Source organism: Carcharodon carcharias, chromosome 20, assembly GCF_017639515.1.
Source record: "Carcharodon carcharias isolate sCarCar2 chromosome 20, sCarCar2.pri, whole genome shotgun sequence".
In the NCBI taxonomy this organism is placed as follows: domain Eukaryota; kingdom Metazoa; phylum Chordata; class Chondrichthyes; order Lamniformes; family Lamnidae; genus Carcharodon; species Carcharodon carcharias.
In genome coordinates, this window is record NC_054486.1 from 34,599,794 (window position 1) to 34,618,978 (window position 19,185).

Consider the following 19,185-nt stretch of genomic DNA (forward strand, 5'->3'; position numbering starts at 1 on the left):
CGAGTAAATTTGGAGTTCCCCTAAACTTGTTGAAACTATTAAAATAAAGGTTGGGATAGGGAAACACATCCCAAATTCAGTTCTGTGGCTTTGATTTAATTGCAACCCAGACTGATGGGATGAAGTATCCCCTCCCGTCTTCCACACATAGAATCTAAGGGTGGAATTTAATGCCCTTCCCCACAGTGAGTTTGGTCTGAGGGGCATTTAATTAGGCAGGCGGTTAGTGGGTGAGAACTCTGCCACTTTCCTGCCACTACCCTGACTAAGTCTGTGGCGGGAAGGCTCTAGGAAAGTTTTTCTGCCCTGCAGCCAACTGAGGCCCTTAAGTGGGCAATTAATACTTACTTAAGGGCCTCATCTCGCTGCTGCTGCTATTTACCCACTGGTGGGCAAGGGACTCACCATGCAAAAGCCTGAAAAGCAAACTTTCTGTGCCTGATCGAAGGATTCAGCATCAGCCACCCTCCTGCCCTTGCTGCTGATCCCACTACCTCTTTTCTTCTGCAACCCTACAATTCCCTCTTTGACCATCACTCACCTATGCCATCCTAGCAATCCTGGGCCTCGGATGGGTGTAATACAGGCAGCAGCCACTGCCTTCCAGATGGTGCTACTGAGCAAAGAAGAGCTGTCAGCCTCTGATTTGTTGGCAGCTTTTGGTAGTTGGGACTTCTGCCCATAGGGTCCTTGGTCCCAAAGACGGCCCACCACTCTCCAGTTAAGTGCCTGGTTGGCACTTAATTCAGTGGGCCTTCCCAAAAAGTGCCGATACAAGGCACTTACTGGCTCTGCAGCCAGTGGGCGAGAGCCCCATTGCCTCCATTAAATACTGCCCCAAGTGTCCAATGCAACAATGCTCCTCTGTGTATATGCATGGTAAAACACCGAGTCGGGTAAATGACCACTGGATGAAAATGTCAAGATCAGTCTTCCCACACAGTCATAATGTCCCACTCTATTGACTTGACCTCATAATCTAGGCTGGTACTCAAGTGCAGTACCGCAGGAGTGCTGCACTGTCAGAGGTACCGTTTCTCGGATGAGACGAGACATTAGCCAAGGACTCAACAGCCCTCTCTGTTGGAAGTATAAGATCCCATGGCACTATTCAGAGAAGAGCAGGGGAGTGCTCCCAGGTACCCTGCCCAATACTTATCCCTAAAGCAATATCACTAAAAGCATATGATCTGGTCATTTATGACATTGCTGTCGGTGGATGTTTGCTGTGCATTAATTGGCTACCCTGTTTACTACATTACAATGGTGACTAAATTTCAAAAGAAAAAAATACAACATTTGGCGGAATTGTCCCAGACTTGCACAAAGTGCAGTAGTGGGCGGCAAAACGGACGTTTCACCTGCTGGCTGCAATGGCAGCTTTTCATGCCATATTGTCCCGTTACCGGCACGGCCACCTCTTTAATTATGCAGTCACGAGGAACAAACCAGATCGCTGGTGGGCGGGCCCAGATTTGCCTGCCACGCCGTGACTTCAGTGCTTCCTCACTCTGGGCGTCATATTTAAAGCGCACCTGAGCGCATGCCTACTTCATGGTCTTCAGAGCAGGACTGCTCCAGGTGACAGCCCCAAAAGCAAAGAAGACAGCAACCCCCAAATTACTGACACCTCTCTGCGGCACCTGCTGGATGCAGTGGAAGGTCACTACCATGTCCTCTACTCCCGCTCTGGCTACAGGAGGTCCACCAGAGTGACCAATCTGGCCTGGGAGGCAGAGGCAGCAGTGGTCAGCGTCACTGGAGCATAGAGGAGGTCAGCCATCCAGTGCAGGAAGAGGATGAATGCTGTCATCCATTCTGCCAGGGTAAGTCAACCACCTCATCATTCTCAACTCACACTCACAAACCCATCACACATCCACAAGGATCTCACACCTCAAAAGGACAAGACCCCTAACTCTCACAAACACCCTCACATCTCCATCAGGCTCATGTCCTCTCGAGCTCACGTCCTCAACCCATCCACGGCTCCGCTCACCACACAAACATTCCACGCAGTGCCATGTGTCCTGTTCATGCTCTCTCCATCTGTTCCCATGCTGGAGAAGCTGGCTCACAACAGCAGGGAGAGGTCCTAGACTGGGGTGGAGTGGCCCACATTAGGCCCCTCACTCACCTTGAGGAGCATGCTCTCGCACTGACTGGTGGAGATGCGGACTGTGCCTGCAGTTACATTGAGGTTGGCATGAACTCCCAAGTGGAGGATCCTGCTCCACATCATCCCTCTCTCGGCCCAACTGTGAGTGCTCTCTCCTGCTTTTGATTCTGCTGACATGCACTAATTATAGTTATTTTGGTCCACAGGGAGCTCTGCCAAGCGACCAACACCCTCAGCCAACCAGTCCCTCAGCTCCATCCAGGTCCTCATCTCCAGACAAAGGGATACCTCCTCCATTGAAGAGCCAGAAATAAGCAGCCTGGAAGACCTGTCACAGCGCTTACCCTCCACCAGCGCAGAGGCATGGACCTTGGTAGGACCTAGATCTAGAGCAGGCTCGGGTTCACAATCTGGTGGTTACCGCACGGACATGTGTCCCCAGCAGGAGGCAGGTTCAGCTGAGCTCCCCAGCACTCAGTGGACTGCTGGGGAAGAGGCAGCTGTGAGGTCCAAGTCAGATGACGAGCCTTTGAATTTGGCCTTCCAGCTCATTGTGGAGAATCAGCAGAATGCAGGCGATCATCACACAGAGCTGTTGCAAACCCTCAGGAGTGATACGCAATCGGACAAGTGCTCTCTGCTGAAGTGGTGCCCACATGTGCGTGCATGGAGGCCTCCATGGGAAGGATGCCAGACGCCATGGAGGCCCTGGTCTAGAAGAACGCGGGGATGCACGCACACCTGCACTCCATTGCAGTACCATGGGAGAGTTCCTGCAATGGCATCGCAAGAGGGAAACGAGGCACCTCGACATCCCTCCAGGTGCTCCTTCTCCTCAAGGAGTCAGGCTGGGGCCCTCAGGCACCCAAAGGGAAGAGGAGCAGTAGCTGGACACCCCTGGGTCATCCACTCAGGAATCTCAGAGGCTGTCTGCTCCCTCCAAGTTCTCTTTGCCTGTGACCCCCTGAACCTCATGCTCTGTCACTGCAGAGGGAGCAGCTGGCCCACAAGAGGGCAGCCAAAGCAAGCTGGGGCCCTCAAGGCCTCGGCTCTCCAGAGGATGCATGCCAAAGTCATCAGAGGCAACAGGGCCAACCATTGCACAGGCTGTCTGCACCCCTCCTGCAGATGCCAGGGCAGCACCTGGAAGAAGTGGTTGTCCTGAAAAAGTTAAGAATGTCTGATCACAAGTAGTTGCACGAGTGGACACATTTGTCACTTTATAATCTGAAAATATAATCACTTTCACTGAGTAACGTGTAATGGTGTCTTTCAGCTTCATTGATAGGCATCACGAGTCCTCCCCCTGCACCCTCCCCACTGACTAGCAGTTCAGCTGCGCGCAGCCGGACCATGTGTGATTCTAGAGAGAGAAGTGTGTGTATGACAGGGCCTTTCGGAGCCTCGTGCAACCACTCTCCCACACACACAGGGAGCCTTCCTCCATCACGCTCATCTCAACATCCTGAGCATTTTCAATGGTACCTGCTGGGGTTTGCTTTCAGTTATCCATCAGAGCTGACCTGCATCTCCGCCCACCCACTGATCACACTCCCATGCAGCATCTGTGCACGTCTAACACAAGGCTCCGCTCACTTTTGATTTGAGAAAACTGGCAGTCGTCACGTTTCTGCTCAGCTTCCCCGACCTTTCCCCTCCCTCAGTTACCCATGCATCATTGTTGACCCCCCGGCATCACTTTTCACCTCCCACCGTCACTTACCAACCCGAACCCTTGTCTTTCTAGGATGTCCAGGCAAACATCTACCTTCCCTACCTTCCTGAGGATCCTATCCCCATCCACAATGACTTCCCTGACCTCAGCCTTCCACCCCCAGGTCCCTTGTACTGCTACCGTCACACCCTCACCCTTCCAGCTCACTCTGCCCCCTCTCATACTCACCATTCCCTCCTACCGCACCCACCGTCAGTTTGCTCTCCAGGAGGCCGTCATTGACTCCACAGATCCTTCCCTTGCATGTTCACCTGGACATACCCCACTTATCCCTCCTCCACCCTTACTCCCTCCTCCACCCTCCAAACTCCCCCCGAACTCCTTCCTCCCCATGAAATCCTTCTCCCCTCCAAATTCCTTCCCTTACACCTTCCTCCCCCATACTCCCTCCTCCCCCCTCCTAACCTCAACCCCCCAGTACACCTTGCTCTCCCAGTCAAACCTAGACCTTCCTCTCCCACTCACAGCTGGACCTTCCTCCCCCATCCCTCCCCAATCATCTGTTGCACCCCATGGCCAAGATGGTGATGCTCCGAAACAGACCTGAGACATCAGCTGGAATTTTCCAGGTGGACGGTGTGGGACTATACAGCAAGGCCAAATATCGGTTTCATGCCATCGTAAAAGCAGTTTGTGATCGTCTGCTCCACCTGTCAACGGCAGGCTGCATTTCACTCTGCTGTATATAGGGAACCTAATTTAAATACTTTAGCATCTCATTATAAGCCTTGTTCACTGGAATCACCCCTCATGCTGGATCATCCAGACATGTCAGTGTGATTGCATGCCGTTGTGTTTCACAACTGTTCATATGTGACATGCACCTGGCAAGCAGCTCTTCGCTCGAGACTTCGAGGTTTGTTTGCCTACCTTGCTTCGGGCAGCACCCACGGTCATCAGCACCAGGCTTGGCATGTAGCATCACATCACTTTTGGGGCGGCTCACGGGCAGGTCTCCTACCAGACTAGTCATAAGTTGGGGGTGGCGTCAGGGCTAGGGTTTGCTTGGGGAAGGTGGAAAGTGTCCTCCGGCAAGTGAAGAGGCTGCAGGGCGAGGGCTGTACTGGGGGTATGCCAGGGTGTGGCGTGTGTGGGGGCACATATTGATCTATGCAAGTGGCCTCAAGAAGTTGAGGGATGAGGAGGCAGTCTCCAGAGGAGATGAGGCCAGATGGCGATGTGAGGGTTTGTGTGAGAGAGTGAGTGGTGATGTCCCTTAAACTGGCAGTGAGTGAGATGCCAGTGAGAATGTGTGAGTTTAGAGTGACAAGATGATTGCCTTATCCTGGCAGCACAGATAAGATCATTCATCCGTTTTCTGCTATGGATGGTCAACCTCTCATGCGGCGTTGGCACCGATCACCTCTGCCACTGCCTACCAAGCTGGAATGGTGACGCTGATGGGCATCCTGCAGCCAGAGCAGGGTAGAGGACATTGTGGCGGCCTCCATGGTGTCCAGAAGGCACCCAGGGATGCGTCATTGAATGAGGAGCTGCACTCTTCTTGGCTTTTGGGGCCATGTCTTCACCAGAGAAGTTCTGGGCTGCAAGCATTGATAAGTGTGCGCGTGATTGCAGTTTAAATATGGCTCGCTGTGTGAGGAAGTGGTGAGGTAACGGTGTGGTGGGAAAATTGAAGGCCACCCACCAGCGAGATAGCATGTTTCCTGTGGCTGCATGATTAATGAGGCAGGAATGGGATGATATAGCACAAAAACCCGTCATTGTGGCCAGCAGGTAAAATGACTTTTTTCCCGCCCGCTACTACACTTTGGGCAGAATCATACCAGATTTGCACATCAACCTTCCGTGAGCTGTTTCATGGTGAAGCCATGACCATGAGAATCCACCCAGCATGTGATGCACATTTTCCTCCATGATCCGGTAACTGTTGGGCTCCAGCATCTTCTGCTCCTCGGATGTCGCAATCTGAGCAAGGCCCTAACGGTAAATCCCGACTTCTGCACGTCACGCTTGTCCAGACGTGTTCTGGGCTGGCGTGTTTTCCTGCCAGCATAATGATAAATCTGGCATGGGGGGGATGATTCCAATCAGGCCTTACTTTGCATCCCATTAGCGGGATGCAAAGTGGGTTCACATCAGCGTCCAGCGGGATTGGCGTTCCGCCATGGTGGACATCATTGGGTGATTTTGCCGTGCTTTCAAACCAGCATGAAACCGATTTTTGGCCTTCTCGCTATTTGTGCCCCCACCCCCATCCGCCCGCCCCCCACCTGCCCGCCGTGACGCCTGATGCCAATGGGACCGGAGAATTCTGACCATTGTCTGTAAAGTGCTTTGAAATGTCCGGTGGTCCTTGCAGAACTTTTCATGTAACCTGTTTGTGCCGTAATTAAAAAAGAAACCGCATCCAAGACCTGAAAACGGATTCTATGGTTATCATCGTATTGCAGTTTGTAGGATATTGTTGTGCATTGATTGGCTGCTGTATGTCATGCATTACAACAGTGACGACAATTCAGAAGTACTTCATTGGCTGCAAAGCACTTCGGGACATCTTGAGATTGTGAAAGGTGCTACATAAATGCAAGTAACACTTTCTTTTACATCAGGTATACAGACACTATCCACCTTACCCAGGGAAATGTAATCTCCTGAGAGAGGTGACCAAACAGATAAAAAACACAGGTCAATTAGTCAGACTCCCAGGGATGATAAGGCTGCTTAAAGTACAACACTTAATATTGCACATGGCCTGGGGGATTGGTATTTTGGGTCAGTGCTGTATTTTTAGTCACAACTAATAACTGAAAAATTGGTGCATTTTGTAGGACATGTCACATGAGGCTGCCTGCTGGAAACATTTCAAGGTTGACTCTTGAAGAATGACAGAGAGACAGAGCCTCCATTACTGGCGACTTACAAGTATTTGATGCCAATTGATGCCAATGTGGTATTGATAGTTTATGTCTTGGTTTTAGAGTACAGGCTAATTTACCTTCTATTGACAATGTTAGCCAAGGTTTGCTGAAGGATTTGTCCTGTCCCAGATAGACTACCTGCACCAAATGCAATGTCACCTACTTAAATTGCTTTGCTCCCAACAACCAGTTGAGCTCCTGGCTTTTGTGCAAGGGGGAACAACATGGCAACAGGATGCTTAGTGAAATGCCCATTACCAGTCTTAGAATCTTACAGAACAAAAAAGGCCATCCAGCCCATCACGTCTGTGCTGAATCTTTGAAAGAACTATGCAATTATTTCCACTCCACTCCTCTTTCCCAGAGCTCTGCAAACCAAAATAGGGTAAAATAGCTGGGATCTGTACTTTAGGCAAATATAGGCTTAGGGATGATTTGAGTTATAAGATGATGAATGGTGATAAAATGTTGATTGTGTTCGAGTTCAGTTGGTTGAATTAAACAATTAGGGGGGATGATGGATCACAATATTAATTTAAATAAAGCCTGATAGAGATTACATCAGGGGGTGATTCTTTTCCCAGCAAATAATGAACCCCTGGAACAGACTGTGGGCTTGTGCGGTGGAAGCTGATTTGCTGAATTCCTTTAAGTAAGAGCTGGCCCTATATAAGGCCATATAGAGATCACCTCTTGCAAAAGATAGTTATTGCAAGGAATCATCAAGACCAGAGAGATCTCCTGGTCGTCGTTCGATTGCCTGTGACAGGTCAGAGAGGACTTTCCAGGTTCCAAACCCTCCACATCCCATACACAGCCATCAAATTGCCCTGGGTTTTTACCTGTATTTCTGCCTTTCCAGGAGATTCCTGGTTTCAGCTGGGCTGGGGAGTGTACACATTGTGTGATATATAAGATATCATTGTGTGGGGCACACTGGATGGAAATGAACACTTCACTGTTCATATATTTGAAAGTATTTATCCAGTTCTCTTTTGAAAATTATTATTGAATCAGCTTCCATCCCCTTTCAGGCAGTGCATTCCAGATCATAAAAACTTGCTGCCAGTGCAAATAGTTTCTCATTTACTCTGTCAGACCCCTCTGAAAACTCCTATTAAATCTCCTCCTAACTTTCTCTGTTCTAAAGGAAAACAACTCCAGCTCCTGCTATTCTGATGAAGAGTCATATGGATTCGAAACGTTAACTGTATTCCTCTCCGCAGATGCTGTCAGACCTGCTGAGTTTTTCCAGCTATTTTTATTTTTGTTCCAGCTTCTCCAATCTGAAATTCCTCGTCCCTGGTACCATTTTACTAAATCCCTGCACCCTCTCCAAGGCCTTCACATCCTCCCTAAAGTGTGGTGCGCAGAACTGGACACAATACTCCAGCTGAAAGCAAACCAGTATTTTATGAAGGTTCAGGTTAATGTTTTGGTCTTGTACTTTGTCTCTATTAATCAAGCCAAGGAGCCCATATGCTTTTTCAACAGGCTCCTCAACTTGTCCTACCACCTTGTCATCAGTCAGTGGTTAGTGGCCCGATCTCAGGACTCTGCAGGAGCTCCTTTTGTCAGCAGGTATTGGGAGAATGTGACTCATCCACTGGCTCTGGCAGGGCAATGCCCAAGGATTCGCTGCAGACTGAGGGCTGACCACTCAACAGATCCTTGAGAGCACTACTCGAAGACTGCAGTGAGTCTGAATGTTGCCAACCTGTGGCTCTGCAACAAAACCTGGAATAATGGGTTACAAGGGGAGATTCAGCTGATATGATCACTGGGCAGTTTCTTCATGGGTGGTTGATCTGTAAACTCCACTTTTTCTCTAGGCAGCAAGTTGAGAATCTACCTCAGAAAGCCCTGAATTAAATAAGAAATTTCATGATCTGCTATAGAAGCTGTCAAAGCTCACGCCTAGTTCTGTCCCACTCCCAGTCCCAATCTATAGAAAAGTTGAAAAAGAATAAAACTGGACAGATCACCCAGTATCAATTTAGGCATCACAAATAAGAACGGCACACCCAGCCTTGTCGACCCTGCAAGTTCCTCCTTACTAACATCTAGGGGCTTGTGCTAAAATTTGGAGAGCTATCCACAGGCAACAGCCTTATGTAGTCATACACACTGAGTCATAACTTACAACGTGCCAAGTTCCTCCATCATCATTCCGAGGTATGTCCTGTCCCACCTTCAGGAAACATCCACCAGAGGTGGCAGCACAGTGGTATAAAGTTGTGAGGGATATGCCCTCGGAGTCCTTAACATTCATTCTGGACCCCATGAACTTTCATAGTATCAGATCAGACATGGGCAAGGAAACCTCCTGCTGATTACCACCTACCACCCACCCTCAGCTGATGAATCAGTACTCCATGTTGAACACCACTTGGACGAAGCACTAAAGGTGACAGAGTCATAGAATGTACTCTGCCCATCACCAAGAGTGGCTTCTTAGCACCACTACTGACTGAGCTGGCCAAATCCTAAAGGACATATCTATCAGACTGGGCCTGCAGCGAGTAGTGAGGGAACCAACAAGACAGAGAAACCTACTTGACCTCATCCTCACCAATCTACCTGTCGCAGATGCATCTGTCCATGGTAGTATTATGGAGACGAGGTCCCATCTTCAAACTGAGGATCTGTGTTGTGTGGCACTGCCATGCTAAATGAGATAGACCAAGAACAGATCTAGCACTCAATTTAAAAGGTCCCCCTTTTAAGGCGGAGGTGAAAAGAATTCTTTTCTCTCAGAGGGTCATTAATGTATGGAATTCTCTTCCCCAGAAAGCAGGGAGGCTGGGTCATTGAATATTTTTAAGACAGAGTTAGATAGATTTTTGTATGTCAGGGGAATCAAGGGTTTTGGGAGGAAAGTGGAGTTGAGAGCACCAGTTCAGCCATGATCTTATTAAATGCTGGAGCCTGCTGCTAAGACCTATGTTCCTATCAGCTCAAAGCTGGGCACCCATAAGGTGCCGTGGGCCATCAGCAACAGCAGGATTGTATTCAACTACGATTTGTAACCTCATGGCCTGGCATAACCCTTACTCTACCATTACCATCAAGCTAAGGGCTCAACATTGGTTCAATGAAGAGTGCAGGAGGGCATGCCAGGAGCAGCATCAGGCATAGGTAAAAATGAGGTGCCAACCTGGTGAAGCTACAACACAGGACTATGTGCATGCTAAACAGCGGAAGCAGCAAGTGATAGACAGAGCTAAGCAATCTCAACCAATTAATCAAATCAAAGCTCAGAAAGGTCCCAGACCTCAGTCCTTAATGGCACTGTGGGTGTACCTACATCACATTGATTGCAGCAGTTCAAGGACGGGCTCAACACCACCTTCTGAAGGGCATTTGAGGATAGGCATTAATGATCACATCCCATGAACAAAAGGAAGTCCCAGCCAATGTCCCAGATTCCAGGTCCAGTCCCAGTCCCATTTTCACATTTCAGCACTTGCTTTCCATTAGTAAAAAGGAGAACTTCTTGAGGCTTCATGTTTTGTATTCTATATCCATTAGAATACAAATCACCCGATCATTTAATAGAGCTATGAGCTACACTGGAGTAAAATGCAGCCAGAATCTAGCTTTTAAAATGGTCAACTAGCTTGTGGACAACTTTGAGATGCACTTAAATGGATTCTAGCCACTTGGGGAACATGGTGGAAAGCTGAAAGAACACATGGAACTGTCTCCCAGCAGGAGCTTTAGCCTTCAGGACGGGAGGAAAGAAAACTAAGATTCTACTGGTTGGTTTTAAGATATCAGCCATGGCTGAATGGGTAGCATTCTTGCATCTCAATCAGAAGACCCCCTCTCCCCATGACATCCACCCCGCGACCCTCTCCTTCTATCACTCACCAGTGGGTTCAAGTTCCACTCCAGAGACCTCAGCACATAATCCAGACTGATACTTCTAGTGCAGTACTGAGGGAATTCTGCCCTGTCAGAATTTCTGTCTTTTGGATGAGACATTAAACTGAAGCCCCCATGTTCCCTTGCAGGTAGATGTAAAAGATCCCATTTCAAAGAAGAGCTAGGGAGTTCTCCCTGGTGTCCTCGCCAATACTTATCCTTCAACCAACATCATTAAAACAGCTTATCTGGTCATTATCTCATTGCTCTTCATGGGGCCTTGCAGTGCACAAATTAGCTGCTGCATTTCCTACTTTACAACAGTGACTAATTTCAAAAAAACTTCATTGGCTATAAAGTACTTTGGGATGTCCTGAAGGGTGCTGTAGAATTACAAGTCCTTCTTATGTGTAGCAATGGTTGGCAAGGGCTCCCTCTGTAATGAACAGGAATTCTCTGTAAAATCATGAGCAGGTTCTCTCGAAATCCATTTACAACTTTACTAGAAATAGCCAATTGGGAAACTTTTAAACACAGATATTGAACAGAGAAATCCTTGGCCCTGGACCAGTTTAATTTTTAAAAAATAAAAATACAGCATGAGGTAATATAGAGTGAGATACATCGAGTAAAACTAAAGACTACAAAATCTTTGCATTTACTGTACAGGATGTGGCCCATCCATGCTTTTGTTATCTCTAAGGTTGATGGGCAGAATTTAATTCCCTCCCCTGTGGCGGATTTAGTGGCAGGGGTCATTTAATTAGGTGGGTGAGTACCCTATCACCTTCCCGGCTCCACCCCAATTGAGTTTGTGGCAGGAAAGCCCATGGACAGCCTGCCTGCCTCATCACCAATTGAGATCCTTAAGTGGACAATTAATGCACACTTAAGTGCCTCATCATGCCGCTGCCAATATTAACCCAGGGACAGGCAGAGGGCTCACCCTGCTGGGGAGCATTATAGGCAAACCATGCAGGGCTGCTTGCAGGATCTTGGTTGGTGGGTTGGGGGGGGGGGTTTCCCTCATTCATAGTCATTCAGTGCCTAGTCGAGGGACCCAACATCAGGAAGGATGGGGGCAAAAGACTGAGAGCCATCCCCTACCTTTGCTGCTGACACCCCTCCCCCGCGACCGATACCCCACGACCACCCCCACTCAAGGATGGCATGGGATCCATCCAGCCTCAGATGGGTGTGATACAAGGAGCACCCACTGCCTACCCAGAGACTCTGTCCATTTCAATACAGCTGCCAGCCTCTGATTGGTTGTCAGCTCTTGGTGGGTGGGACTTCTACCCCCAGTGTCCTTGATCCCTAGGAAGGCCTGCCTCTGTCCATAGTGGCACTTCATATGAGGGCGTTACCTACAAAGGTGATGTGAGGCTCCTGCCAGCTCTGCAGCTGGTGGACTAGACACCTGTCACCTCCACCTACCTTTTCCAATGCTCTCCTGGCTGATCTCCCAACTCCATTCAAAGTAAATTTCAGCTTTTCCAAAACTCTGCTGCCCCTATCCTAACTCGCACCAAGTCCTGTTCATCCACCTGTGTTCACCTACCTACACTGGCTTCAGGTTATGCAACATCTCAATTTTTAAAATTCTGATCTTTGTTTTCAAATCTCTCCACGGCCTTGTCCCTCCCTATTTCTGTACTCTATCCGGCCCCACAACCCTCTGAGAAATTTGCATTCCTCTAATTCTGGCCTCTTGAGAAACCCTGATTTTAATCATTCAACCATTGGTGGCCATGCTTTCAGTTGCCTTGGCCCTAAGCTCTGGAATTCCCTTCTTAAACCTCCCCACCTCAGTCTCCTTCTTTAAGCTATTCCTTAAAACCTGTCTCTTTGACCAAGCTAATGGTCACCTGTCCTGACCTGCTCTATTATCTCATTATGTGGCTCAGTGTCGAGTTTTGTTTGATGGCTCCTGTGAAGCATTTTGGGACATTTTACCGCCTTAAAGGTGCTTTATAAATGCAAATTGCTGTTGCATCTATTGCTAGCATTAATTGACACAATTAAGAAGAAACTGTCTCTGACTGACGGGAGCATCATAATATTAACTAGATAATCTGTTTTAGTGATATTGGTTCAGAGATAAATATTGGCTAAGACACCATGGAGAACTCCCCTGCTCTTCTTTGAAATAACACCTTGGGATCTTGTACATCTACTTGAGAGAGCTGGTTCAATGTCACATCTAAATACTGGCACCTCCGACAGTGTAGCACTCTCTCTAGAACTGCAATCTAACGTGTGCTGAACTGTCTGGAGAGGGAGTTGAACCACAATATTCTGAGTAAGAGACTGACTAAGAAACCAGAGTCACAGAGGACACTGTTGTTGGGAGATTTTCCTTTACTCACTGAATACATTGCACTGAGCAGCAGTTACTGACCTTGGGGTGTATGTTGAAGTATCTGTTGCTCTCAAAGTTTTTTCTTTCATTTTCTGCATAATAGAGCAAAAAACTGTCCTTGATGAGGAAGAATCTGGAAAAGAGGAAAAGATTCAGTGCGCCAGATCACTCAGACAATATCATACAGTACCAAACTAAACTAATATCTTCCCAATGACATTTAAAACAATACCCAATTGTGTTCAATTGGATGATATCTCAACTGAAATTCTGTCTGTGTTGGATGGTATACAATTAAAAACACATAACATGAGGATTCAACTCATTGGTATCAATAAGAAAACTCAACACAGAGTTTCACCACACTTCAGGAAAGATATAGTAGTTTGATGGGGCTACAGTGCAGATTCACCAGAATCATACCAGGGTCCGAAGTATTAAATTATGAGGATAGGTTACAGAGTAGACTTGTATTCCTTTGAACATAAAGGTTGATCTAATTGAGGTATTTTAGATGATTAAATGATTTAATAGGATATTTCCTCTGGTGGGGGAATCCAGAACAAGGGGGGGCATAAACTTAAAATTAAAGCTAAACAGCTCAGGAGCAATGTCAGAAAGCTTATCTCTGCACAAAGAGTAATGGGAATCTGGCATTCTAATTCAGAAAGCTGTCTAGGCTAGGATCAATTGAAAATTGCGAAACTGAGGTTAACACCCTTGCCTATCAAAAATTAATCAAATGGAGTTAGCTTGATGGAGTTAAGGTGCAGATCAGCCATGATCTAACTGAATGATGAAGAGGCTGGAGGGGCTGAATAGCCTCCCTTTGTTCCTAGGATTCTATTAAAGCACTCAGAACAGTTATTTTCTTGGGCATCAATCCATTTAAAACATCTTGAAATCCAGCAATAACAACTGATTTGACCAGAAAGTTAATTGGTTACTATAACAAACTGATCACTGAGTGATCCAATACTGTACATGCTACTATTAAACTGTGTTGCTAAGTGCTTTCTGGCACCTTAAACAGATGATTATTTAGATACTGAGCCAAACCAATATTACAACCTTTTTGCGCTGTATTTGTTCAGTCTTAAACTAGCATTCTGTTAATGTAACATTAAAGAGCTCATACCTCATCAGCGTTGCAGATCAATGATCACAACAATCAGTAATCACTACAAACAGTTCTGATCTGGAGTTCTGATGAAAGGTCATCAACCTGAAGCATTAAGTCTGTTTTTCTCCCCGCAGCGCCTGCCAAATCTGCTAAGTATTTTCTGTTTTTATTTCAGGTTTCCAGTATATGCACAGTTTTCCTTTTCTGTCACTGTAGCTAGGGATAACTACAACCAGTGATTTAAAAAAAAAAATCTTTGACAGGATGTGAACAATGCCAGCAAGACCAGCATTTATTGACCATCCTTAATTGCTCATGAGAAAATGGTGGTGAATTGCCTTTTTGAACCGCTACAGCCCATGTGGTGTAGGTACATCCACAGTACTGTTAGGAAGGGAGTTCCAGGATTTTGACCCAGTGAAAGTGAAGGAACATCAATATACCCTAGATGCCAATATATAAGTCAACCTTCAAAGCCTCAAAAAATCCCTCCAAAAATGGGGGTCAACTTATATACCAAGCATACGCTGGCATGATTGTAGGTGGTCGCCATCTTTTTCGTCACCACGCGGGGGATGTGTGTGGGCATGTCTTAAACTCCCACACATCTTTGCAACATAGCCAATATCTCCTGCTTAATCCCTTGCACACAGTTATATGGTAAGTGAAACATCCATTTGTGGGGCTGACTACTAATGAGAGTATAGCATAACATGGCTGAAAAGGATGGTGGTGTTCGACTTATACGCCTAGTATATGCACAAACAAGTTTCTGGCGCTGAGAAAATGGGGTCACCGGGTCAATTTATATGCTGTGGTCTTCGGTATTTTCAAGTCTGGATGATGTGCGACTTGGAGACGAATCTTCAGGTGATGGTGTTTCCATGCGTCAGCTGCCCTTGTCCTTTTAGGTGGTAGAAGTCGTGGGTTTGGAAGGTACTGTCAAAGGAACCTTGGTGAGTTGCTGCAGTGCAACTTGTATATAGTACACACTGCTGCCAATAGTGGAGTAGGTGAATGTTTAAAGTGCTGGATGGGGTGCTGATCAATCGGGTCACTTTGTCCTGGATAGTGTCAGCCGTCTTGAGTGTTGTTGGAGCTGCACTCACCCAGGCAAGTGGAGGGTATTCCATCACACACCCGACTTGTGCCTTGTAGATGTTGGACAGGCTTTACGGAATCAAGAGGCGAGTTACTCGCCACAAAATTCCCAGCCTCTGACCTGCCCTTGTAGCCACAGTATTTATATGGCTGGCCTACTTAAATTTCTGATCAATGGTAACCCCAGGATGTTGACCATAGGAGATTCAATAATGGTAATGCCATTGAATGTCAAGAGGAGATGGTTAGATTTTTTCTTGTTGGAGATGGTCCTTGCCTGGCACTTCTGTGGCACAAAAGTTGCTTGTCATTTATCAGCCCAAGCCCGAATGTTATTCAGGTGCTGCTCCATGCGGGCATAGACCATTTCAGAATCTGAGGAGTTGCGAATGGCACTGAACATTGACCAATCATCCCCACTTCTGATCTTATGATGGAGGGAAGGACTTTGATGCAGCAGCTGAAGATGGTTAGGCCTAGGACACTACCCTGAGAGATGTCCTGGAGCGATGTCCTGGAGCTGAGATGATTGGTCTCCAACAACCAGAACTACATTCCTATGTGCTAGGTATGACTCTCAACAATGCAGAGTTTTGCCTCTATTTCTATTGACTTTAATTTTGCTAGGGTTCCTTGATGCCACACTCAGTCAAATCCTGTCTTGATGTCAAAGGCAGTCACTCTCTCCTCACCTCTGAAATTCAGCTCCTTTATCCATGTTAAGCCTAATTCTATAATGAGGTCTGGAGTTGAAAGGCCTTGGTGGAACCCAAACTGAACATCGGTGAGCAGGACATTGGTGAGCAAGTGCCATTTGTACTGTTGACGACACTTTCCATCACTTTGCTGATAGTCGAGAGTACGCTGATGGGGCGGTAATTAGGTGGGTTGGATTTGTCCTGCTTTTTGTGAACAGGACGTACCTGGGCAATTTTCCACATTGCCGGCTAGATGCCAGCATTGTAGGTGTACTGCAACAACTTGGCCAGGGATGGGCTAATTCTGGAGCACAAGTCTTCATTACTCAGTATCTAGTACCTTCAACCATTTCTTGATATCACATGGTGTGAATCGAATTGGCTGAAAACTGGCATCTGTGATGCTGGGGACCTCTGGAGAAGGCGGAGGTGGATCATCCACTCACCACTCTGGCTGAAGATGGTTGTCTTTTGCACCGACATGCTAGGGTCTGCCATCCTAAGGATGTCAAAGCACCGTCACTGCAGCCAGGATCACTATAACCAGCGATTTTTTTTTTATTATTCATTTATTGGTGTGGTAATTGCTAGTCTTCAGCATTTATTACCTATCCTCAATTATCCTCGACAAGGTGATGGTGACCTGCCTTCTTGAACTGCGGCAGTCCCTGTCATGTGAGTACACCCACAGCATTGTTTGGAAGTGAGTCCCATGATTTTGATCCAACGACTGAAGGAACAGCGATATAGCTCCAGGTCAGGATGGTATGTGACTTGGAGGGATCCCTGCAGGTGGTGATGTTCCCATATGTCTGCTACCCTTTTCCTTCTAGGTGGTATAGGCTGTGTATTTGGAAGGTACTGCCAAAGGAGGCTTACTGAGTTACTGTAGCGCACCTTATAGATATATACTGCTGCTACTGTGTGTTGGTGCTGGAGGAAGTGAATGTTTAAGGTGATGGATGGGGTATTGATGAAGCGAACTGCTTTGTCCTGGATGGTGTTGAACTATTTTAGTGCTGTTTGAGCTGCACTCATCACACTCCTGACTTGTGCCTTGTAGATAGTGAACAGGCATTAGTGAACAGGCATTGGGGAGTCAGGAGGCGAGTCACTCACTACAGAATTCCCAGCCTCTGACCTGCTCCTGTAGCCACAGCATTTATGTGGCTGGTCAGTGGTAACCCCTAGGATGTTGATGGTGGGAGATTCAGGGATGGTAATGCTTTGAATGTCAAGGGAAGTTATTTAGATTCTCTCTTGTTGAAGATGATCATTGCCTGGCACTTGTGTGTGTGATTGTTATTTGTCACTTATCATCCCACTTCCAGAATGCAACGAGATTATTAAGCAGTTTCCCTCATAAAAAATAATTAAACCAACAGGAGAGGAATTTTATAGCAATGCAACCACCTATGTTGCTAATAATGAATGGCTGGACTTCAACTCCCTGGAAGTTAAAATAGACAATTCACTCGGTGTCATTTATACCTAGTGGGGTTACCTCCAGCTCGATATAGATCGTGTGTCAGTCATAAGAATCCATTAGAAATATCTCTCTTATTCTTTAGAAAGCGTAGTAGAAACATAATCATTATATTTAAAAAAGAGTTTTGCAGGCATTGGTCGGACCATCGATTAAAACGAATAACAGTGCCAGACTATCACATTTCAACATGTGATCTAATTACTGCAGGATCAGCCCCCACATCCCCGGTGTTTGATTTTTAAAGGGCGCTTGTTTAGAAACCGGCTTGGCGCCGATAGTGACTGAGCTGATTATAAAAACAATGCAGCCACTGAAAAAAAGAGCTCGCTCTGACTAACTCTACCCGAAGAAAAACCTACCCAAAGATGAACTTTTTGGGCCATAATTTGTTTTGAAGGCGGAGCTATGAAAACACTCACCTGCCAAGCAGAGAAATAACAGCCCGGATCGCACAGATTTATTGCCCTAATGAATGTTAATTTTAAATCTGGGCAGATTTCAACCGCACTGGAACAGCTTGAGCACTGAAAGAAGCAAGGTGCAGACAAAAACGACAAACAAAAAGATAAACAACCGACACAAATAAATAAAACTAAAATCCAACGATAAAGCCATAAACAAAACGCTGGAAAGGCTCAGCAGTCAGGAAGCCTTAGCGAGTTAACGTCTGAGGTTAACAGCACCAAAAAATAAAGAGTAAGTCACCTTTTGGACCATTTAGCAGACTGTCTCCCGAAGGGTCTCTTCCACAGGACTCCGTGCAGTTGTACCTTGGTGCTAATATCCAGCTTGTCTGGCTCTGTGTACTCGGTGAAGTAGGATGGCAGGATTGCCGGCGGTTTGGAACTGAACATAGCCGGGCTGGGCGAGGCTGGGGCCAGAGATGTGGAGAAGCAATGCAGCTCCGGAGGAGGAGGAAGGAACTGAACCTATGAACATGAAGCGAAGGGATGGGTAGAGTCCCGCCTGGGATTGCTCAGCTGCAGGATTGTACCCAGCCCAACTCCAACCCATTCCCTCCCTACTTCCTCTTGCTTTGAATCTCTAGCGGCTTTTATGGAAACAGGTGAATAGCATCGTCACCGGAACAGGAGACCATTCAGCCCCTCCAGCCCGTTCCCCCATTTAATTATAATATGGTGATCTTAATTCTATTTGCCCTGGCTGTGCAAGCCCTAATAGCCACACTCAACTAAATTCTATCTGTTGTGGGTGCTGTTGTTTGTCTGGCGCACTGACCTCTACCTCACGGAGGCTGAGCGTCAACTCACAGACACTTCCTCCTACCTCTCCCTGGACCATGACCCCACCACTGAACATCAAGCCATTGTTTCCAGGACTGTCACTGACCTCATCTCCTTTGGAGATCTTCCTCCCACAGCTTCCAGCCTGATAGTCGCCCAACCTCAGACGGCCCACTTCTACCTCCTACCCAAAATCCACAAACAGGACTGTCCTGGCAGACCGATCGTGTCAGCCTGTTCCTGCCCAACGGAACTCATTTCTCGTTATCTTGACTCCCTTCTCTCTCCACTTGTCTAGTCCCTTCCCACCTACATCTGTGATTCCTCTGACACCTTACATCACATCAACAATTTCCAGTTCCCTGGCCCCAACTGCCTGCTCTTCACCATGGACATCCAATCCCTCTACACCTCCATCCCCCACCAGGATGGTCTGAGGGCCCTTAGCTTCTTCCTCGGACAGAGGCCCGAACAATCCCCATCCACCACTACTCTCCTCCGTCTGACTGAGCTCGTTCTCACACTGAGCAATTTCTCCTTCAACTCTCTCACTTCCTCCAAATAA

The 19,185-nt window shown here is 47.1% G+C and overlaps 1 protein-coding gene across 1 annotated transcript in view; it reads right to left on the reverse strand.

Annotated features, from left to right (window-relative positions):
• plekhd1 (pleckstrin homology domain containing, family D (with coiled-coil domains) member 1) overlaps positions 1-18,230 on the reverse strand; it is a 101,963-nt gene extending 83,733 nt beyond the window's left edge. Inside the window, exons 1-2 of the mRNA XM_041214170.1 lie at positions 18,082-18,230; positions 13,005-13,098 (exon numbers count right to left, since the gene is read on the reverse strand). Of these exons, the coding sequence (XP_041070104.1) occupies positions 13,005-13,098; positions 18,082-18,230 (243 nt within the window). The remainder of the gene's footprint in view (positions 1-13,004; positions 13,099-18,081) is intronic.
• Between the last annotated feature and the right edge of the window lie 955 nt (positions 18,231-19,185).